This window comes from Saccostrea cucullata, unplaced genomic scaffold, assembly GCF_032062105.1.
Source record: "Saccostrea cucullata isolate Sc308-1 unplaced genomic scaffold, CSIRO_AGI_Scuc_v1 ctg195, whole genome shotgun sequence".
NCBI lineage: Eukaryota > Metazoa > Mollusca > Bivalvia > Ostreida > Ostreidae > Saccostrea > Saccostrea cuccullata.
The window spans coordinates 26,167-50,697 of NW_026927071.1; the positions used below are offsets into that span (position 1 = coordinate 26,167).

Sequence of the window (24,531 nt, forward strand, 5' to 3'; positions counted from 1 at the left end):
CGAGTCCATCTGTATATTATTTTTGCATGGAGGCCCATCGCCCTTTTTTAGAAAGCCAAAAAACTTCAAACTTTAGATCATGTTGCACCAGGATATTGATATAATTAGGCGTCATCCTCTTCACCATGCACGTTCGCCATTTTGTTTACCGCCGATTAGAGTGACGTCCCTTTGGTGAATATAAAAGTTAAACCTGATCGGCTTAAAAAATACGGCATGAAAAATATAGCAATCTATCGATGATAATATTTACAATCGATTGTCGCCGATCTGGGCCTTTAAACGACGATTTTTCGATAGTCGGCGACTATCGTAACAACACTAAAAATCACAGTCACAAGCAGCAATAGTTTTGCATAGAGTATACTTTCTTTGATTGTCTTAAAAAAAACCTATATTGCATGTTAATCATAATAAATTAACAGGCCTCTTACCACCCCTTCGACTTGTTCTTTTGGCCTGTGTTTTAGCGGCGTCCCTCAGCTGAATGATGACCTTCAGGATGCGTAAGAAGAACTGTTGACTGGACGTCTTACTGGTCAGGAGAGACATGGACGGCAGCTGGAGCTCACGACCTACTTTAATCTTCTTAGGAGCCGCCACCACCACACTAGCACTGGGGTTATACCTACAACATTCCCAGAAGATGTCACCTTAAAAGTCAACATTTTCCCACTGTTAGTATTGATACTCATCCACATGTACCGTAAAATACATCTTGGATATTAGATGATTGTTGTTTTTAAATCACATACATGTAAGGTTTATGAAAATGTACTCTTTACTCGACCCAAATGCCTTAATAGTTAAGTATTTGGTGTGAAGTAAGAAATCTATGTTGCTGCCTATTCAAGATGACAGAATATTGATACTTTACCATCAAGCGAGACAGCAATAAGGGGAACTTTACAAAATACCTAACCAGGTCCAGAAAGAAATGTCTGTTTAACTATTGGTTGCACGCAAACACAACTTATGTTCCAGGACATAATAATGCAAACTTAATAAGTCTTAAAACCCACCCAAGGGTTTAACTGCAGCCTCTACAAGACAAATTCCCATTTTTAAGTTTTATCATCATCATTTTTTGGAGGGACCCTGCCCCCCCCCCCCCCAAAAAAAAAATTTAAGTCTTTTCCCTTATATTCCCATCAATGTATTCTTCAGAATTAAGCTCTCAACACTTGAGACTTATATTAAGAAAAAGATTAAATATGTAAGAAGATACAGAACTTTGTAACATTGTTCGGGTGCGTCGATTTACCCAAATGGACCCAAATGGAACCCAAATGGACCCAAATGGAAACTCAAATGGACCCAAATGGAATATAAAATATATATATTATATCGTATTCTCAAGTTTTTACTTATTTAAAACATAGAAAATAATGAAATTAAAACAAAAAGAGGATATTTTAATATCATTAATTTCTTTACCGTATTTGGCCGAGTATAATACGCATTGATGTAAAATACGCACCCCCCTTTTTGAGTCTGAAACTGGGGAAAAAAACGCAGTTCGGATGTATTATACGCAACATAAAAATTTACCAAGCGATGTTCTGAACTATGAAAATCATAGTAATTTGTTACGAAAATCGGCGCGAGGATTAGGTGTCAAAAATTTACTGAACACACTTTTTTTAAAATACACACTTTATAACTTTCTCTTAATCCTGACATTCCGTATCGCGGCAATCTGGAGAAAATTATTTATTCATTTATTTCAACAAAGCACAAGATAATGTTGCGTAATAGTATTAACAGATTTTTTTAAAAGAATAGTTACGGTGATTTTGAAATTATGCGTCGCCATATTCATAGATGAAATAATTTTATTTCATCAAAGCAAGAGATATTGTCGAAAGTTTTATCAGTTGTCATATTTAATTTTGGTTCTAGATAATCATGCTTAAAATTATCTTACAATATTTTAACAGGAAACGAAATTGAAACATCAAAGTATTTCTTTAAGAAGATGACGATTTTCCTCTTCTGAATCTTCGCGGATATCTTATTTTCTAAATGATACCACTTTTATTAAAAGTTTTAGCATAATCTATATTTCATTTCTCAACTCTCAATTATTTAAACAAGAGGCCGATAAGTATAAGATAAGGTAAAATTACATTTAACAGGTGTTTAATTGTTTAAAGTGCCGTAATCAACACATGCTCACCATGCTCACACATACGAAAGGTCATAAACCGACCCCCAATTTTTAGCAAAGAAAATAATTACAGCAATTAACATGGCAGTAAATAATCAGTGCTCTAACTGTAAAAACATTGCTTTGGAGTCGGTAGACAATTAATTGCCCCCAGGGGTGTTGAAAGGTAATTATCATTCGACCAGCGCACGTGTGTCACAACATTGGCTTCCTTTCATTGGGACGTATGGAGGGGTGTTAATATTGTTGCAGATTATCACTGAGTTATTTTAAACCTAAAATTAATATTTATTTTATCGTATTTCATTAAAAAATGATTTATTACTTTGTCTGGCAGATAAGGTGCATGTGCACTATCATTCTGGAAGCATGTGACATAGCTATGAGTGAACGTCTAAAAATAACATCGGTAATGGCGGCCTCCTCGGAGACAATCAACATGCAGCTCAAATTACTTTTAACTTACTTTTTCATGTTATTTGGGCATAAAAAGATTATGAAAGTGACATTTTTAAGAAGCATACCTTCCAACAATAACTTTCCGAAGTTTAAAATATGGCAATTAACAAAAGAAATTGCATATGTCTCTAGGTAATACTACGGTATGTACGTATGATAGCCGTGTTTCACCTGAAAGAAAAACTTGTCAAAATCCCATTGTGATGTAAAATACGCATCCCTTTCTCACAGAAATTTATTTTAGGAAAAAAGTGCGTATTGTATTCCCCAAATTACGGTAATTGAATTTTCAAAAATGTGATTTAATTCTATTTGTAATAACTATTGAACATAATTGAATACAAAAATGAAGTATTTGATAGTTTCTTTGGCAGTAGGAACGGATGGAGGAGGGGGGGGGGAGGAGGAGGTCATGCCCCTCCCCCCCCCAAATAATTTTGCCAGTATATAGGATACTATGAAAACTTCATGTTTCAAAATACAATATCAGAGATTAATAATAAAAAAAATTCATTTGTAACTGTAAGTTCATTTATTTTCATCATTTTGAATAAGTATTAAAATACGATAATACATATTTAATACCGTAAATCTGGAAATTTTTACGTCGATTTATTTTTGCGAATTTGGGTCAAAAAGCTGTTGATTAATTTTTACGCTTCAAATTTTTGCGAATTGTCACTGGTGCTAAAAATAAAAATCACTGAAGATTTTCATATCAGGTTATGTTTCAAGTAATATGCCCAGTTAGAATACCACCAATATACTCACAACGTGGCAAGATATTGCAAAATCGCTCCGAAACAATTTTGATAAAAATACAAAAGGATTTGCACTGAAAATAATTTCTAAGTCAATTATAACAAACATTTTAGAGGTTGTGTATGCCTTTTAACCTAAAGTATAATCCAAATGAAGAAAAAATATAACTAATTTTCTCAACGTTTGGTTTTTCTCACCTAAAATTTACACGCCGCGTTTACATTTGGAACTTTCTAGTATGCACTGAGTTTGAGTTATCGCCCGTGTTGATACACGGTTAGATAAAATGCCAGTTCTCTCTTTATTGGCAAATTAATTGATTAAAATAATTAAAAAGGGGCATACCGCCTCAGCGCTTGTCAAATCATCGGACGATATTGCATATAATGAGGGCAATTTACGCACGGGTAATTAACTTGTAGTTATAGTAGACTAGTGTAAACAGGTTTCTTTTAAAAATGACCAGTGCTTACCGACACCTATTCACTGAGTTAAAAAAAGACACGAGTTCTCAGAAAAAAATTCTTCGCATGTTGATTTATTTTTAAGAAAAATATTTTTGCGAATTCAATGCACGCGCAAATTTGCTAAAAATTTATCTACAGTAAAAATTTCCAGATTTACAGTATTCCATTTGATTTCCATTTGGGTCCATTTGTGTTTCCATTTGGGTCCATTTGGGTTCCATTTGGGTCCATTTGGGTTTCATTTGGGTCCATTTGGGTAAATCGACGCGCCGCATTGTTCTCAATAAGAATTAAATTTATTATGAGATTTTCAGATATTCAATTATCCTTTATTATTATCAGATTTCTAGGATTGAATGTTGTCAATTTTGTTTTTTTTTAGATCTCAATACACTTATAAATGCCTTACTTTGGCTTTGACGTCACGTTATACTGGAAAAGTAAAATATTCGAGTTTACAGATGAGATTTTATATAGTGACATATACTCAGGTGACAAAAAATGTACTCTTTACTCGACCCAAATGCCTTAATAGTTAAGTATTTGGTGTGAAGTAAGAAATTTATGTTGCTGCCTATTCAAGATGACAGAGTATGGTTACTTTACCATCAAGCGAGACAGCAATGTGGGATACTTTGCAAGATCCCAAACAAGGTCCAGACAAAACCTACCTGTCCTGGATGTGACCTTTAGAGGACTGAGTTGAGGTGATATATGTATGTAGACTTACCTGTCTTGAATGTGACCTTTAGAAGACTGAGTCGGGGTCATCTCCATATCTCGATCCTCTTCAGGGTCTTTGTTCTTGGTTGTAAATTCATGTAACTCATCCAAAAGAGATCTGTTTTTAAATAAATTTACATACTGTACATGTACATAGAATGCTCATTTTGTTGGACTGACGTTTTGCATTATTTGTGAATACTTTTAAACTGGAATTCAACTTATCCAAATTTTGATTCAATATCATAGTAATACTGTATAAATATTTATGACTTAGTATTAAACCAATTACTATTAGCTACTTTTTCCTTTTTTCATTCACAATTCTCAAAGGATAGGGAATAATCTGCCAAGTAGAGCTCAAGATATCATGATAAAAACTTCAGATTGACTACACACAGTCATGCCTAGGACCTAGTTCAGCAATTTAGCTAACCTGATATGACTACAGACTGTCATGTAGTAATTAAGCTATGACTACAGACTGTCACGCCTAAGATCTAGTTCAGTAATTGAGCTAACCTGATATGACTACAGACTGTCATGCCCAGGACCCTGGCCCCCTCCAACAGAAGCTTGAGTACAGCTTGTCGGGTGGCATTGTTGGCATAAGACAACTGGAGTAACAAGTTAGTGGCATCCTCTAGTCCCTCTTCTGAGCAGGATTTGGAGGTCAATACCTGGAACACAAAGAGAGATAACTTTTATTAAATTATCAAACAATTATAGAGCAATAGCGGTCTTTTGTCAGAAGGATGAATGTTTAGTACTGTTTTTGTTCCATCCTTGACTGGAAGGATACTATAGAAAAAGACAGTTATGCTTGCTGTCAGAGAAATTTTCATCATATCTCTATCTAATGAGAAGTATTAATTAACATTACATGTTGAGTTACATGTATATTAGAGTACAACTGACCTGTACAGCTAACTGAAGTCTGTCCTCTAACACGACTGAACCCTCCTCCTTCTCCTCTGGTTTTTCTTTTACTACAAAATACAGGTCTGCACATGTAAAGAGTAAAGCAAATATGAATTTCCTTTAGATATTGCTTATCTACTTTGTAATCTTAAATTTGTTAATATATACATATTTTGGCATGTTTCTTTGCTTTTTAAGCTCTGTTTATCAAATATTTTCCATCCAGCATAGATTTTGTGTTGTCAACGTACCTCCTCAATACATAAACTCAAATTAAACATGTAATAATGTATGTAAAACTTCATCAACTCACCCTTGTTTTGTTCCTTGGGCTCTTCTGCTGGCATACTAGTAGTACTGACACCCCTGGACACCACTGATGGTGTGGACTGCGTGGTGCTTGCTGTTGTGGTGTTAGTGGTAGTGCTTGTGGCAGGTGATGCGGTAGTTGTTACCAGTCCAGCGGACTGGGCACTGGAGACAGTCGTGGAGGCACCACTGACAGAACTGCTAAGTTTTACATCAGGTAGAGCCAGAGACACAAGCCCTAGAAGTCTTAATAACCTGTCCGTCAACAACTGACTGCGCTTTATCACCGGATGTGAAAGCATAAACATAAGTTGTCCAAGAGGAGCTGTGTCATAGCTAAAGAAGTTTGCCTCTCCATCTGTATTGCTAGCTGTTTTCTGAACACTTTTACCTTTTTTGTTGGCATTAAGACTGTCCAATTTGATCAAATGATCCCAGAAGTCTGTTTCCGTGGGTGAATCTTTGGCACTTTTGGGACTAGCACTAGAACAAGGGGTTTTAGTTTTACTTTCACTTTCTGTCTTATTTTCTTCACCAGGATCACTGCATTTTTCCACCTCTTTCACTTTAGAGGAGGGAAGAAATTGACTGGGGAAAATCTTAGCTAGAGCTATTAAAGTATCTAACACATGCCTACACACGACTGGGGAAGCTTGATCATGGATCGTTACAGTGCCTGGGCAGCTTCCAGATAAATGTTTCTTGCCCGTTTTATGAATTTGAAAGACATTGGCTCGACAACCAAGAGCTGCCTCCAGACTTATGGACAGCCAAGAACCCTGGTTTTTAGTGTCACTTTTCACTGTCATGTCACTATCTGCAGCCAGTTTCCTCTTCCCTTTCTCACGTATTGATTTTTCTTCTTCGATACGACATTCACCCGTTTTTTGGAGAATTGATAACAGCGCTCTTATTATCCACACCCTTGTTGGACTGTGGTAACACAGATTGCGTAACACTCTATGAAGTCTTGTTGTGTTTAATTTGGGCTCATCTACGAACAACAACACAAGTAAACAAGTCAATGCCTCATGATCAAGTAAATGCCGCCCCCGTACTTTAACTGCATTTTGATTGGAGCTAGAGCTGGGTCCATTTAGACGATTGGATGCCCATGTCCAATTTGAACTGCTGCGGGGAAGAGCTCTGATAGAAAATCTACTTCCACCAAGACGACCTCCAAATCCTAGAAAACAAAGATTCCATTTTTATCGGTCATTCTTCAGAAGTTTAAAGGCTTAAGTGTCATCAAAACTTTCAGGAACAATTGAAATCAAAAGGGAATTTTAAGAAGATATACATGGGGTGTACTCTACAAATGATAAATAATGATACCACTCATTTATGTGAAACACTTTCTGACATTTAATTTTCATGTAGCAAGTACTTGATGTAACAAGCAGTAAAATACACGTTGGTCACCTGAGTGTCTTAGGATAGCTGACAGAGAACCTGCTCCAGCAGCCTGGGCAAACAACCTCTCCTGCATCAGGCGGCGGTGTCTCTCCTCTAACTCACGCCGCAGTGTCTGGGCCTCAGCAGCGAGGTCTGGTGGTAGGACCGCCACAGTGCTGTCGTCCATGTCCGCCAGGACCTGCTGTCTGAGGGAGCTGGGGAGGGAGGCCAGGAAGCTGACTGGGTCTACAGGAGTTTCTGAGGTGGTCGACTGTTGCTGTACCGCAGCCAGTCGGGCTTGTTCTGTTCTCTGTTGTGCAAGAACCTGGAAACAAGAAATATTGCTTGATAAAATGAGTGGAACTTATCAAACTTGTATCTTGAAAGTGGTTGGACTGTTAAAAACAGAAGGAAAATTTGAAGGTTCACAATACAGCATATAAATACATCACCAAAGTTTCAGACATATTTATCTATTAGACCTATTTATATGTTGATAACAATAAAGTAAACTAGAACTGTCCAATAGGGACAAATACCCCCGCTGGGTTTTTCAGAGTAGGTGCCATTTCTGAAATATTTCTACTAAGAGATGTTCACTATTGTCAAATAAAGTGCCCCGCCACAGCATGATACGCCCGTCAAATATTGTTCAATAATCATAAATTGGTTAGGGTGCAAGAAAATCAAGTAACCTTGATTAACAGATTGACACAGATTTCAATGATCTAATTTCCATTTCTTATCATGTTTATTGTACATACATCTCTAAGAGACTTACAGTGTAGGGATTAATTATAAAAAATAATACATCATATAATTCTAAACTGGCTGTGTAAGAGCTTAAGGTTTCGTCAAAGGTCAACATGTTCAAAAAAATATTTTTACAATAGCCCCAAAACTACGTGAGGTATAAAGTTAAAACTTTTACAGTTTATAAATTTTTCATTGCTTAACAGATAGAAAGTATCATTTGATAAAAAAAATACTTGGAAAAAATATTAATTGAGAACAATTCTTTTTAAAAATGCATATATTTTCAAAAAATACACCTAATTAATTATGTGCTCTTCGTAAAAACCATCATTGCAGAAACAAAATATGTTTATCAATGAAGGGCAAGTTGGACTTGAATTGCCTATGGAAAGTTGTTTTCCCTGTTTATTTTGTCCAAATGTTAAGACTTGAAAGTGAAAGTACATTGCAAATGGCGGATTCTATAGGGGTCTTGTCTTTATACATGTCATGCTTTCAATAACAGCCTTTCAAAGACCATTCACATTCAACTTGCCCTTCAATGATAAACATATATTATTTCTGCAATGATGGTTTTCACAAAAAGGACAGAATTAAACAGGTGCATTTTTTTAAAATATGCACATTTTCTGATACAATTTTTTTCAAAAAAAAATCTTTTTTTAAAATATTTGTTATCAAGTGATAATTTCTATCTATTAATCAATGACATATTTATGAACTGTAAACGTTTTTTGACCGTTTACCACACATAGTTTTGGAGCTATTGTAAAAATAATCTTTTAGACATGTTGACGTTTGACGAAACCTTAACAAATATCCATCTGCAGTTTTAAATTGTTTATTGCATATTTTATGAAATAATGGAAATGCTACAGTCTAATATATAATAAAGTGCCCCGCCACAGCATGATACGCCCGTCAAAAATTGTTCAATAATCATGAATTGGTTAGGATGCAAGAAAATCAGGTAGCCTTTATTAACAGATTGACACAGATTTCAAGTATATATTTTCCATTTCTTATTATACATCTCTAAGAGACTTACAGTGTAGGGATTGATTATAATAAATAATACTAGTGAGACATGACTGCAATTTGTAGCAAATATATAAAAATTGAAATGTAATGGTTTTTTTTCAATTAACACATGTATAATTAGCTTTAAGCATATTGGTAAATGCTAATTTAGTTTTAATCATACACTAAAACATCAATTTGTTTTAATTAATTACACCAATTGAAAGATCTTTATCTGGACTAGACATCAAGAACTCTTAATTAACACAACAACTATGAGGCCATTTCTTTTTGCCCAACTCTCAAGAGATAAATTAAGATAACTGCTGCACCAGATCTAGAGGTGCTCTTAGCTCCTGACAATAAACTCATTAATTTCTCTCTAATTTGACATGCAAATTTCTGCTATCAAAATTCTTCTTGACCAGTGCTTGATAATTAAGCCCATGGGACAAACTGGATTCCTCTCAAAGCATAAACAATTGTTACAGATTGCTGTAAAGTATACATATAATGAAAAAATAAGGTTTAACTTAATTTAATGTTTTTTTAATAAGGATACAACTATATTTTTACATTTTTTAGGGATTATGAAATTTAGAATTTAAAAGACATAGTTTTTTAAAAAATTCATTTTGATTAAAGGTCACAGTGACCTTGAAATAGGCCGCAACACACTTTCTACTTTAGATGTATACTTTTGCTAAGTTTGAAAGCTCTAGGTCTAATAGTTTTCTAGTTATGAGCCGGACAGGATTTTTCCATATTTTGCTATAGCATCTTTGTTGCAAATATATAAAAATTGAAATATAATTTTTTTTTTTTAAATGAACACATATATAATTAGCTTTAATCATATTATACAATACTAATTTAGTTTTAATCATACACTAAAACATCAATTTGTTTTTAATTTCATTACAACTATTTAAAGATCTTTATCTGGACTAGACTTCAAGAACTCTTAACCCTTTCAACACGGTAGACCGAAATTTCGGTCAAAAAAAAACGTCGTTGAACACGGTAGACCGAAATTTCGGTCTCAGGCACATGGTGAAAGTAAACAAGTTATTCTTAGAAATAGGAAGTGTTCTCTGCGCAAAATCTTTCGCAATGCATTCTGGGTAGATATATGTAATATCCGTTTCCAAATATGGCGGACCACATGGTGAGAATCGCTGATAAAATGAGAAATATGAGACGAATCTCGAAGAAAGAAAAGAAGAAAGCAAAATGGCGAGCGACAGCGAAGAATCAGACCTTTCTGGCGACGAAAACTTTGATGATGTGGGGAATTTTGACTTAGTTAACCTTCCGAGACGTCAACAAAATGAACTTGAAAGACAGTTCCGAAATATTGTAGGCGAAAGCGACGAGGACTCGGACTTTGAAGGGTTTGAACCCGAGGACGTATACAGGACCCCCGAGTTTGCTGACTGGGAGAAGACAGAAAACAGAAGGGATATTCACCCATTTCGTGAGCGTGTAGGCCCCGTCCGTGTTTTGGATGCTTCGTGTAAGGCTGTAGACTTTTTTCAAATGTTTTATACTCATGAATTATTTGAAAAAATAGTAGAATATACGAACCTAAGCGCAGCTACAAAACGGGCCGCTGACCCAGAAAATCACAAGGGGTCTTGGACTGATGTAACCGTGGAAGAGATGAAGGCATATTATGGAATTCTACTACTGATGGAGGTTATGACATTTGAGAGAGATGAACTTTATTGGTACAACAATGAGAAATACTGGGTGATAGGGTCCAAAATTGGAGAAATTATGACCAGAGACCGCTACATTCAAATCAAACGTTACCTTCACTTTAGTGATGACAGGAACAACAATGATGACAAACTACACAAAGTACGAATGATTTTAGACACCCTAAGATCATCATTCCAGCAGGAATACATCCCACATCAACATGTATCCGTAGATGAGGCTATGATTCCATTCAAAGGACGACTTGGCATGAAGCAGTACATGAAAGACAAGCCGATAAAGTTTGGAATCAAAATGTGGGTGGCAGCAGATGCAGTAACAGCCTACTGTCATAATTTTGAAATCTATGTCGGGAAGAATAATGATGTCATAATCAACAAGAATCTAGGACTTTCCTCACGAGTTGTCATTGGAATGACAAAGCCACTCGAAAATAAAGGCTACGTCATTTACACCGACAATTTTTACACGAGCCCAACTTTGGCCGATTATTTGTATACACGCAAAACATATCTATGTGGCACAGTTAGGCCCAACAGAAAAGGCTACCCAAAAGCCATGATTCCAACGGCCCGAGATGTCAGGAGAATGCCACGAGGAACGTCAGACTGGCTGATGTGTGGACCGTTATTGGCCTCGTACTGGAAGGACAATCGTCTTGTTTACTATCTGTCGTCCTACCACAGACCAGAGGAAGATGATCTCGTCACAACAAGAAGAAACAAAGACGGCACTGAAGTGGAGCTTCCTGTCACACCAACAGTGAAGGGTTATGCGGCATACATGGGTGGTGTTGACAGGCTTGACCAGATGTCCAAGATGAATAAGTCAAAGAAATCCCTACGCTGGTACCGCAAAATTGAAATTCGTCTGCGGGAAATTGCTTTGTATAATTCGTACATCTTGGAGGGTACAGTTCTGGACCATAATCCAAGAAATAAAAGGAAGCGTGACATGCTTAGCTACAGACTTGATGTGGCCCATCAACTCATAGGAGACTACCGCCAGGAACGCCGAGGATTCAAGCGCCCACGTTCCCTTGATGCTCAACCAGAGATTCGCCTGGACGAAAAATCCCACTGGCCTGCAGGGACTGGAAGTGGCAATACAGTCTGTGTTTTGTGCAACAAAAAACATCAGTTGTACAAAAACAGCCATCCTGGATGTTCCGTAGCCGAAAATCCGATGAAGCGAACAAAAACAACTATGAAGTGTGAAAAGTGCGATGTTCCGCTGTGTTGCAATGCAAGAAGCACTTGCTTCAAAGACTATCACACCAAAGTGTATTATTGGCAGTAGACTAGTGAAGTAAAAACTTGAGGAAAGTAAAGCTGTGTGCACATTTCTTGGACTTGTGAATAGTGATGAAAATCTCTGATTTTTATTGAAACGTTGACATTTTTCATTTGAATTTTTTTTTTGACTTGTGTTGGTCAAACTATATCATGTTTTATATCATTTTATTCAGGAAATATTTGTCTTTCAATTGATGGTAAGAATTTGTATATTTTAAAAACTTCATAGCAGCAAATTAATCAAAATTTATGAAAATTTAAATTTTCAAATGATTTTTTTTATAATCACATTATTTTTTTAATTTTATTTGTGCATAAATGTTCATGAAATTTACATATCTTCATAGAGAATTTAATTGCCTTTTCAATGATGTATAACTTAATAAATTTGATGAAGAAATAAAGATTTTATGATGATTTTTCTAACGGTACCCATTTTGGCTACTGATGAGCAAAGTTACTCAGTGTACCAGGCTCTGGAGATCTTAAGTTACTCAGTGTTGAAAGAGTTAATTAGCACAAGCAACTATGAGGCCATTTCTTTTTGCCCAACTCTCAAGGGATAAATTAAGATAACATCTGCAACAGATCTAGAGTGCTCTTAGCTCCTGACAATAAACTCATTAATTTCTCTCTAATTTGACATGCAAATTTCTGCTATCAAAATTCTTCTTGACCAGTGCTTGATAATTAAGCCCATGGGACAAACTGGATTCCTCTCAAAGCATAAACATTAAAAATTGTTACAGATTGCTGTAAAGTGTATAATGAAAAAACAAGTTTTTACTTAATTTTACATTTTTTAAAAAGCATACAACTATATTTTTGCATTTTTTAGGATTATGAAATTTAGAATTTAAAAGACTTACTTTTTTTAAAAAATTCACTATAATTAAAGGTCACAGTGACCTTGAAATAGGCCGCGACACACCTTCTACTTTAGATGTATACTTTTGCCAAGTTTGAAAGCTCTAGGTCTAATAGTTTTCTAGTTATGAGCCGGACAGGATTTTTCCATATTTGGCTATAGCATCTTTATTAAAGGTCAGAGCGACCTACTTTTTGTGCGCGACACACCGTCTACCCAAGAAGTATGAGTTGACAAAGTTTGATAATCCTAGGCCTAATAGTATTCAAGTTACGAGCCGGACAGGAATGGACAGACGGACAGACGGACGGACGGACATGAAGCCTATAACATAATACGTCCCGTCTTAAGACGGGCGTATAAAAATCTAATAAAAAAACTAACTAGAAAACTGACCAGTCAGCAAGGGCCCCGCCATGGGGTAGAATTAAAAGGGTGCAGCTTACAGAATGATTAATAAATGTACAAAGAAAAAGCAACAGCAACTGTATTCTTAAAATTTCAACATAATTCCTGAATATTCAAAAACCTGAAAATAATATTCTTGTATTTACATTAGGCAGTAAAGAACAACTTAACATTGAATTTATATTTAAACAATTATGAATCTTGTGTTATATAAAATGCCAGCCTTCAATGAATGCAAATATCATGAAGGCTTGACCTTAACTTCAAACAAACAGCTGTTGCAGACAAAGGTTTTCATTAATCTTAAAGTGACAGATAAAGAGAAGCCTACTAAATTTTCTGCAGCAGGCTAGATAATTAATCCCAAGGGATTAATTGTACCTCTCTCATCATTTTCTTCTAAAGTTACAATAAGGACTTTTTTCAGTATTAATGATAGAACGGAGTTTTTATACAACTACATTAAAAATGAAAAACATTCTTGAATTAATATATTTAAAAAAAAGGAAAAAAGTGAAAAAAAAAGTACCCTGGTAAATCAAAAAATCTTCTTTAATCTATTTCTTTTTTTAGGATTCAATGAAATCATAACTATCAAACAAAAATAAATAATAAAAATTTATATTTAAATCCACATATCAGAGTATTTCATAGAATTCCAAATTGATTTAACTTCAAAACAAACTTCATTTGCAGACAGAGGTGGTAATTAATCTCAAAGTGACAGATAAAGATAATGCTCTGGAATTTCTTCAGGAGGAAAGCTAATTAATCTCATGGGACTCCTAGTAGCATTCAGTTTACTGAATGGGAACATCTTCAGCAGTTATCTCTCTTTGCCAATGCATTCTTATATAAAGTTAAGGAATCTACCCCACCACCCCAGCTCCAAACCAAGGGACATAGAGAACCAAACTTAGCATCAAAATATGTATTTTTGCCTACTGAACTACCGTACCAAATTTGATCTTAATTGGGCAACCATAAAAAAAGTTGCCCGTTCATTCTTATGCATAGTTTAAGAATCTACCCCACCACCCCAGCTCCAAACTAGAAGACATACAGAATCAAACTTAGCATCAAAATATGTCTTTCTGCCTATTAAACTACCATACCAAATTTAAACTTGATTGGGCAACCATAAAAAAAGTTATTAGAAAAAAACAGAAAATTTGTGGACGGAAGAGTGACAGACGGACAGACAGACAGACAGACAGACGGACGGACGGACGGACAGACAGAGTGATTACTATAGGGCACCCGCAAATCCTTGCAGGGCCCTAATTATTCTTTAGACTATAAAATTCTAAGTGAGACATGACTGCAATTTGTTGCAAATTAATATATAAAAATTGAAATGTAATTTTTTTTTCAATGAACACATGTATAATTAATTTTAATTATATTATACAATACTAATTAGTTTTACAGTGGAGCCTCAATTATCCGGACGCTTTGGTTCCCAATCAATTTGTCCGGATATGTGAAGCGTCCGGATATCTGAATTACCAGTTCAACAAGAACAAATAAGAATAAAAAATTTTGTTCCGAAGGAAAGTCGTCCAGATATTGAAGCATCCGGATATCTGGCGTCCGGATATCTGAGGGTCCACTGTAATCATACACTAAAACATCAATTTGTTTTAATTACATTACACCAATTGAAAGATCTTTATCTGGACTATACCATCAAGAACTCTTAATTAACACAAGCAACTATAAGGTCATTTCTTTTTGCCCAACTCCCAAGAGATAAATTAAGATAACAGCTGCATCAGATCTAGAGATGCTTTTAGCTCCTGACAATAAACTCATTAATTTCTCTCTAATTTGACATGCACATTTCTGCTATCAAAATTCTCCTTGACCAGTGCTTGATAATTATGCCCATGGGACAAACTGAATTCCTCTCAAAACATTAACATTTGTTACAGAATTTGCTGTAAAGTATATGATGAAAAAATAAGTTTTTACTTAATTTAGCATTATTTAATAAGGATACAACTATATTTTTACATTTTTTAGGATTATGAAATTTAAAATTTTAAAGACCTTTTTTTTTTTTTTTTTAAATCACTTAAATAAAAGGTCACAGTGACCTTGAAATAGGTCGTGACACACCTTCTACCCAAGATGCATAAATTGTCCAAGTTTGATGATTGTAAGTCTAATAGTTTTCTAGTTATGGGCCAAACAAAATCACAAAATAAAAAAGAAAAAACGCCTGTAAAATGCATAAAAATCATCCAATCATAATGAAAATACCAGGTGCACACCTTCATATGGTGAATAATAAGTGTATAAATTTTCAGACAAATCCATCCAACAGTTTCTGAGAAACGGTCCGGACAAAATCTTGTCTACAGACGGACGGACAGCTGGACAGACAGACGGACATGGTGATTCCAATATACCCCCCTAAACTTAGTTTGCGGGGGTATAATGATAGATGTATAAACATCTATTTTCTGTTTCTTTTAGATATATGTCAGTTCAGTACTTCTTAGAGGATGTTGCAACTCAGGAATCATGCAAACAAATATCATCATAACTGACAAGAGAACTCTCAAACTCTGTTTGCCTATCTTTTATCAATTACAATGTAATCCCCCACCCCTTCTTTTTCCCTGACTTTTTGACACTGAGACCAGGCTGTGTTACCTCTTCCTGGATATTGGGTGGTAGGGCGGCTAGGAAGTCTGGGTTGACCTGCAGTGACCCGGTGGACTGGGCTGTCTGGGCCTGCTCCCGGGCACTCTGTCTTATCCTCTGTAGCCTCATCTGCTCCGCTATCACTTCCTGACGAATGTTCTCAGGCAAGGCCTCCAAAAATGATGGATCCACACCATCTGGAAAATCTGTGCATAATCACTCATGGAGCATAAACATGTAGGAATATTCTTCATGTTTTTACTCATGTGTGGAATGGTAGGGAAGGTTCATATAACATATAAAATTATATACATAAATATTTTAAAACTGCATGCAAAAAAATGACATAAAGCTATAACAGTATGTATTCAATGCTAAGAAAATCACCAGGATGACAATGAAGGAGAACAGACAGTAATTAGTATATTCACTTTCTATGTAATTACTTTTTAAATGATCGACTCACAAGTGCATTACTATATCTTTTCTTACTTTATTGCAAAATGATAAAAAAAAACATGTTTACAAACTTTTGACATTCACCTATGTGCTACAATGTCTTGAACTGACTAAAATCAGTATTTGCCAATAGTATTGGTTTAAGAGTTATATTTCTGTTTACCTCCAAATCCTACATCTGGAGCTGACCCTGACTGTGTTGAGGGGGCACCTGCTGTAGCTGTGGTATCCTCTTCATTAGCAGTGGTGGATCCTCCCGCCTCACCCCCAGTAGACAAGATACTGGAGGGGACATTGATGGAGGCCGTGAGAGCTCCCATCATGCTACTGGTGAGGGCCGACAAATTTACAGGCGGGTCATTACTCTGGGGGTTGTCTGGGAAGAGACTGGATGAGAACCCATGGTAGGCAGGAGGGGTAGCGATTCCTGCTGTGTCAATCGTCAGGGCACTGTAGAAATAAATACAGGACAACATATATCTCCCCACACTTAAATTGTATGTCTTCCATCCTGAGTGAGTCAAATATCAAAGTCATATAAAGATCAAAGTGGCTTGAATCCCATTCTTATACGGTGATCATGCATTAGATTTTCTTTATGCAAAATATTATAAACCTATGCTAAGAGATTGGTTCTCTTCTTGGGAAGACCTGCTTGCTAAAAATCAATAAAGGTCAAAGGACAAATTGAGTGTCAGTATGGTATGCACACATTATTCATCTTACTATAATAATACACAATGGCTTGGACACAACTGTACAAATAAAAGCTGACATAGGGAATAAATGGCTCAATTGCTAAGATGTAATAAAGTGCCGCGCCACAGCATGATACGCCCGTCAAAAACTTAAAATTTTCTTGAACAGTTTAGGTGCAAGAAAATCACATCAACCTTGGTTCTAATATTTCGATGATTTTTCCATTCCTTAAAATATTTATGCATCCCCTGTGATGTAGGCATAAATTATAATAAATATTACATCACTGATAGATTTCTGTGCTGGTTGTGTTAGACCTTGTCAAATGCCCATCATATTAAACAATATCAAATTAGTCTTAAGGTTATCCGATCCTCAGGTTCTGAAAATCACAGTCTTCACGAAAACTTTTCAAGCTAACTGGCCAGTCGGACCAGTGAACTTTCAAAATTTACTAGCCCACCAAAATTTTTACTGGCCCCTTACTTAAAAAATAAAATAAATAAATTTTCATAACTGTAAATTAATACATGTTTACGTACTTCAACTTTTGTAATGCCGCCATTTTTCACCCTTTGACGCGTTTCGGTAAGTTGTTCATTGGAACTTTGCAAATTTTACGTACTAGTTAATAATTACTAGCTAGTTCCGGTTGTTAGGTAATACATCCATGTCATAATAGGGTTATACGATTCAACAACACGTTTGTTCTTTTTATTTTGCATATCAATGAAATTACGCAAGTAAGTCAGTTGAAATAAATTTTGACTGTATATGATTTTTATAATCAACAAGCCCATCGGACTTCTTGAATTTTGATTTTCACTGACCCGACATCAAAATTCACTGGCCTCGGTCTTCGGACCAGTGAGTTTTCGTGAAGACTGAAATCAGGTATTAAGTAATTGAAAATGCTCACAAAGATGTCTCTAAATTCTCAAATTAAAATGTATTTACCCACGGTGTTTCTTTAAACTTAATCTTTAAATTTAATCATATTATATAGGGAAAATAAGTAAATCTCAAATAATTTTTCAGGAAATGCGATTTGAACTACCTACTGCATATTTTTTAATTGATAATTGATCAAGAAATACATTTTAGGAATAAAAATCATAGGTATCCAGGCTTTTAAAGAAAGTTGCATGAGTTTTACACTTATTTGGTACTTTACTTTCTCCTACTTACTTCCACCGTTTCATAATGCATAGTGTATGAAGTGTTTCCTTTCAAATAAAACACCTTAAATCACTTCCAATTTCAAATCATGCTGATAAACATTGGTAACTAAGGCTAGATTTAAAGAATTTTGATTTTTTTTTTTAAATATGCAAGTTTTACTTGATTTTATGAGGTACAAATGTCAACTTTTTTAATACCGTTTGTTAAAACGTTAAAGAACATTGAATCATACATAGAGGCATAAAATGAAAATTGTTGCATGAAAAAATTTCAATTTCAAGCTTTATTTTAAGACTTTTTTTGATTTAATTATAAATTAAAGAGTTATCCTTCCTGGCTGAGGATCGTATATCCTTAACAACTTAATCTATACCAAATTAATTTTGAAAAGAAAAGGCTGGCCATCAAATGACATGTTATAAACTGACCAGCAGTTCTTCTGTCTAATCCCCTAAGGGTACAGATAAGACTGCTTTATCAGGTAGCCTTCCTACATTGAACTCATTAATTAATCTTAACTGGATGCTTGTCTACTCATTACTACCAAGAGATGAATGGGTCTGCACTATCTACCATAATTTTTTTTGAAAACATAAAATACTCAAATATTTTTTTTTTGGTTGAGATTTAATGTCCAACAGGTTTTAATATAATTTATATGGACATGCTGATTCCACCCCACCCCATAAAATTAGTTTTTAAATTAATAATATTACATAATATCAGATTAGTCTATTAGGCTATCTAAATTTAATTCACTGGTTCTCAGGCCAATTTTCTCCAAAACAGATGCGGGAGGACGGCATTTTATTTTTCATTTTATTGGCAATAAAGTAGATGAGGGAGGTATTTTTTTTAATTTTAAATTCCGAATTTTCTTTGATATAAAGATAATTTTTTTAATCACCGATATACTTTCCATTTCCTGTCAAAATTTCTGCTTTATCCATTACTTAACAGCGTGTAAACATCGTAGGTAATGTCCTAGAATGTATTTTCAAACGAAGTAGCCAAAATCTCATTGTAAATGGCTACCGGAAGTGATATTTGAATAATAAACTACGAAACAATTGAGGTCGGAAATGTTTTTCCCGGATTGGTCTCCGCAATACCAACTTTTTATTTTATCAAAAATACAATAAAATCGGCAATGCGGCTACCTCAAAACTGATGCGCGCGGGCCTGAGAACCAAGATTTCAATTTTATATGGCCTTATGCAAAATCAAATTAGTTTTAATTACTTTTCATCAAATTCATTTTAAAACTTAAGCTAGCCAACAAGAGCTATTTTTAATCAAACAGGCTTACCCATTTGCCCAATACTCAAGGGATACAGATAACATCAATGCCCTGTCAGTTAGCTCCTCACACTCAAAACCCATTAATTTCTCTCTAATTTGACATGCAATTTTCTGTTATCAAAATTCTTCTTTACCAGTGCTTGATAATTACTCTCATGGGAGAGGTAGAATTTCTCTAACATACATTATATTTGTTATAGATTGCTGTCAAGTATATGCTTAAAAAAATAAGTATTTTCTTGATTTAACACTTCTTTAATAGGGACAGTGCAATACTCTTACATTATTTGGGATGTGTAAATGAATAGTTAAAAAACACATCTTTCTTTTAAATTTCACTTAAATTAAAGGTCACAGTGACCTTGAAATAGGTCGCGACACACCTTCTACCTAAGATGCATAAACTGGCCAAGTTTGATGATTGTAAGTCTTATAGTTTTCTAGTTATGGGCCGGAAAGGATTTTTCCATATTTGGCTATAACTTCTTAATTAAAGGTCAGAGCGACCTACTTTTTGTGCGCGACACACCTTCTACCCAAGATGCATCAGATGACAAAGTTTGATAATCCTAGACCTAGTAGTATTAAAGTTATGAGCCGGAAACAAAAAAGCTAACAGACGGACAGACGGACGGACACGAAGCCTATAACATAATACGTCCCGTCTTAAGATGGGCGTATAAAAATGTAAAACGTCCTAAAACATCTACATTGTTCTCTTACCTTGCAATGTTATCAAGGACTGTCGAGGACTGTGTTACAGATGAGGAATTTGTGGATGGTGCTTCCACATTTCCAGGATTCAACTCCTCCGAACTTTCTGTACCATTTAAAAACATAACATTCATAATAAGTACCTACATTACATTTTCATATCTTCAGATTTTTGGTTTTGGATTTTGATCTTTTACTAAGAAAACAAATACCAAACTTATCAATAGTAACAACAAACCTGAAGACTGCACGGTGACTGCATCAGAACTACTAATGCCCGACACCTCCTCCGGGGTGATACTGCCGTCCTGTAGGGGAGGGGCCACAGATCCCTGTCCTATCCCCGGGTGTAGGGCATCTATAGACGAGCTGGAGAGGGGAGAGTCAGGACTGGAGTCTTCTGTCAGGAGAAGGGAGGCTAAGTTACACGGACCACTTGGCGTGCTGGTTCTGAAAAGAAGCATTGACATTCCAAGTATAAAGTATTCATTAGCTGTTCAAGGTCATTCTTAAAATGTTGATTCAAGCCTCTTATCTAAATACTTTGGATTTATACTCAGGTATGAAAAATTATTTTTTTTTCAAGGAAAAACCAATATTCTATTTTTTTGTGGATTTTGTCAACATCACCATGGTCACACAATTTAACATACTAATACTTTCTGCATTGCACTTATTCAACATCATCAAAATAGGAATTCAAATAATTACACTGTTTGATAACTGTAAATAACTGTTTGATAACTTAATTACGCATTATGCAAGAAGTTCCCCCTACTAAAGTACAAATTAACATTAAAGTGCTGTGCTTGCCACCTAGTCAGTTATAACTTACCCCCCTGAAAATGAAGTCATAGATCTTGGATCCACCACTGGAGCATTGGGAACTACTGATGGCAAGGTGATGGCGGGAGTGGTGAAGGTGTCTGCTGGGGGTCTGACTAGCGGGAGGCTGTCTGTCCGGGGGGCACTGGGAGGTGGGGGGACTGACTGTCCCGCGGGGTTAGATAAGATGTCCTCCACTACAGCCGTGGCAATCAGTTCAGCTGCCGCTGCTGCTTCAGAAGCACCTGGTAAACAGACAGGAATAGAGCTCACCACAAATCAAAAATTATACACAAGGTCTAACACAAATAAAGCTTTACAACTGTTAATTTGATGAACATCTCAGCAGGAATTGTAAGCATCACTTGTATAACTTTTTTTCGTATGATTGCACATCTTCTGAGCAGCACTCTTTTTATTTTCAAATACAGCATGATGAAACACAAATATCTCAATTATATAATCATTCTAAAGTACAATCAAACTTCCTACTCTTGTCAGCTGTCTTGCTCTTAAAAATAACTGTCTTCCTATTTGCAGCCAAAATCAAGTCACTTCCTGTGACCTTGACTTTTGGGGGGGAGGCCATACTTACTGATCTGCCTGCCTGCAGTGCTGGTAACTGTAGAATCAGAGGGAGTCGTCATGGTAACCGTAGTCATGGCTGTTGACACCACAGATGTACTCGATGTCGCTGGTGTTTGCGTGACCTACATTCACAAAACAACAGGTCATTAAATCGATTTACTGCTTGACCATTTCCAAAATAACATATTTTCAACCTTCCAGGCAACAATGATTACCTCCATGTTCTGGGGAGACTCCCATTCTATAGAGGTGTTGCTTGTCTTCTCTTTGTTCGTTTCCACATCCTCGGATTGCTTCTGTGATTTCTCTTTTCTTTCTGCCATTTCTTCCTCTCTCTTCTTCTCCAGATAATCTATTAAGCCTGGTTTCAAAGCTAGACAAAACCAGAAGTCTCTGTCGAGACTGAAGCTCTACTGGTTTGAACTTATAGCAAAGGAAGAGAAAAGTACTTAAGCAGCTGGGATTTGAAACTAAATAGAATAATGATTGTTGATAAAGTCTCTTTATGTTCTTAGTGTAGTCTACTTGTGTGCCAAGTTATACTGAAATCAGACCAAAACTGTAGGAGGAGTAGCATTTTGAAACAATTTTACAGACATTTCTAGTTTTAGTAACCACGGCAACACCGTTCATCAAAATTAAAATTCGATAGACAGAATTATGTATCTTAGTGTATTCTACTTATGTGCCAAGTTATATTGAAATCAGACCAAAACTGTAGGAGGAGTAGCATTTTCAAACAATTTTACAGATATTTCTATTTTTAGTAACCACGGCAACACCGTTCATCGAAATCAAAAACCGATAAAGAGAATTATGTATCTTAGTGTATTCTACTTGTTTGCCAAGTAATACTGAAATCAGACCAAAACTGTACGAGGAGTAGCAATTTGAAAGAATTTCACAGAAAATTCTATTTTTAGTAACCACGGCAACACCGTTCATCGAAATCAAAAACCCATACACAGAATTATGTATCTTAGTGTAGTCTACTTGTGTGCCAAGTTATAATGAAATCAAACCAAAATTGTAGGAGGAGTAGCATTTTGAAAGAATTTCACAGAAATTTCTATTTTTAGTAACCACGGCAACACCGTTCATCAAAATCAAAAACCGATATACAGAATTATGTATCTTAGTGTATTCTACTTATGTGCCAAGTTATACTGAAATCAGACCAAAACTGTAGGAGGAGTAGCGTTTTGAAAAAATTTCACAGAAATTTCTATTTTTAGTAACCACGGCAACACCGTTCATCGAAATCAAAAACCGATACACAGAATTATGTATCTTAGTGTAGTCTACTTGTGTGCCAAGTTATATTGAAATTAGACCAAAACTGTAGGAGGAGTAGCATTTTGAAAAATTGTTTACAGACAGACGGACAGACGGACAGACAGACAGACAGACGGACAGACGGACGGACGCCGGACGCATTACTATCGCATAAGCTCTTCTGGTCTCTGACCAGTAGAGCTAAAAAGGAGAAAATATGTTAGCATTCATAAATCATCAACAAGACAAACAAGAAGCTAGTGAGAAAACTGCGATAGAGATTTGGTACAGACAGAGATAAAAAGAAGTTGACATTGAATATGTACAAAAATGAAAACCACCATATGACATGCTTAAATTTCAAGCATATGCGACGAGTAGTTGCTGAGAAACTGACAAAGATTTGTTATGGAAAGAGAGACAGACACACAAAGGTAAAGCAGTATAACCCCACTCCTTCAGGCTGCGGTATAATGCAAGGTTAACAGGTTAAGATACATGCACATCTCCAATGGTTTGTGTTGGATGTTTTCATCCAATCATTTGTGTCCTCTCTTCCTAAGCCCTGGTGAGGAGTTTCAAAAACATGAGTTGGATGAAAAATTACAAGTCTGACTATCTTGTAATAGTCAGACTTGTTTGTGAAGTTGGTTTGCCCATAGAGCAAAACTAAGCCTTAATAACAAGAGAGGAAAATATAAATGAAGAGGTGCCAAGACCGATTTACATCCAGGTGCTCTGATCCTTCGACAGGTGTTTTGACCATGAACCGGTTCTATGAAACCTGGAAAGATGCTCTTCTTGCTGATTTAATAGATTAGCTTAGGTAAATATAAGGTAAATGTGCCACTGTTTCTTTTTCATATAATCAGCTGCTATACATTTAAATTCATCAATTTTTCAATGATTAAATATAAATAAATGAATAATAGATGGATATATCATACAGAAAAAAAAACATTTCTATCTGTAGTAAAGGTATGCTCACTACAGGTAAATGAAAACAACATGGGTATATAAACCAATGTAAAAAGAGTTGACAATTAGTCATTCAAGATAAAACAGGCTGGAGGAATTTACCTTCTGGGTGTTATATAATCCCTAATTAATTAAGAACCAATATCATACAGAAAATACACAGTCATCTAACAGGTAGGAAAGGGATTTACTTTTTACTTCACCTAAAAAAATCTCAATGAAACAAAATGAACAATGTGTTCTCTCCTCTTTGATGATTGTGCTATTTCCACTTTGAGAACTGTGCTTTCCCCATGGATTATTGTGCTGTCTTTCCTTGATTATTCTGCTGTTTCCCTATTAATTATTCTGCTATTTCTCCCATACTCCATTACTGTGCTGTGCCCTTACTGATTATTGTGCTTTTCCTATTTATAATTATGCTATGTATCCATTGAATATTGTGCTCTTTCTCCCTTCCTGATTTACAATGTGCTGTTTCCCCCTTGCTTAGTGTGCTGTTTCCCCTTTGATTATTGTGCTGTTTCCCCCTTGATTATTGTGCTGTTTTCCTATAATTAATATGTGTTATCCTCCTTGACT

At 35.6% G+C, this 24,531-nt stretch overlaps 1 protein-coding gene across 5 annotated transcripts in view; it reads right to left on the reverse strand.

Moving 5' to 3' along the window:
- Positions 1–24,531, reverse strand: part of LOC134273382 (E3 ubiquitin-protein ligase HUWE1-like) — a 78,353-nt gene that overhangs the window by 6,763 nt on the left and 47,059 nt on the right. For 2 of the 5 annotated variants that reach the window (XM_062755579.1, XM_062755576.1), the window contains exons 58-70: positions 21,912–22,069; positions 21,704–21,818; positions 21,119–21,353; positions 20,522–20,727; positions 20,293–20,389; positions 16,550–16,836; positions 15,937–16,133; positions 7,234–7,531; positions 5,816–6,997; positions 5,500–5,570; positions 5,104–5,261; positions 4,589–4,699; positions 435–628 (exon numbers count right to left, since the gene is read on the reverse strand). In XM_062755579.1, the coding sequence (XP_062611563.1) occupies positions 435–628; positions 4,589–4,699; positions 5,104–5,261; positions 5,500–5,570; positions 5,816–6,997; positions 7,234–7,531; positions 15,937–16,133; positions 16,550–16,836; positions 20,293–20,389; positions 20,522–20,727; positions 21,119–21,353; positions 21,704–21,818; positions 21,912–22,069 (3,309 nt within the window). Of the gene's footprint in view, positions 1–434; positions 629–4,588; positions 4,700–5,103; positions 5,262–5,499; positions 5,571–5,815; positions 6,998–7,233; positions 7,532–15,936; positions 16,134–16,549; positions 16,837–20,292; positions 20,390–20,521; positions 20,734–21,118; positions 21,354–21,703; positions 21,819–21,911; positions 22,070–24,531 lie in introns of all 5 variants that reach the window. The other 3 variants (XM_062755577.1, XM_062755575.1, XM_062755578.1) reach the window with 2 other exon arrangements.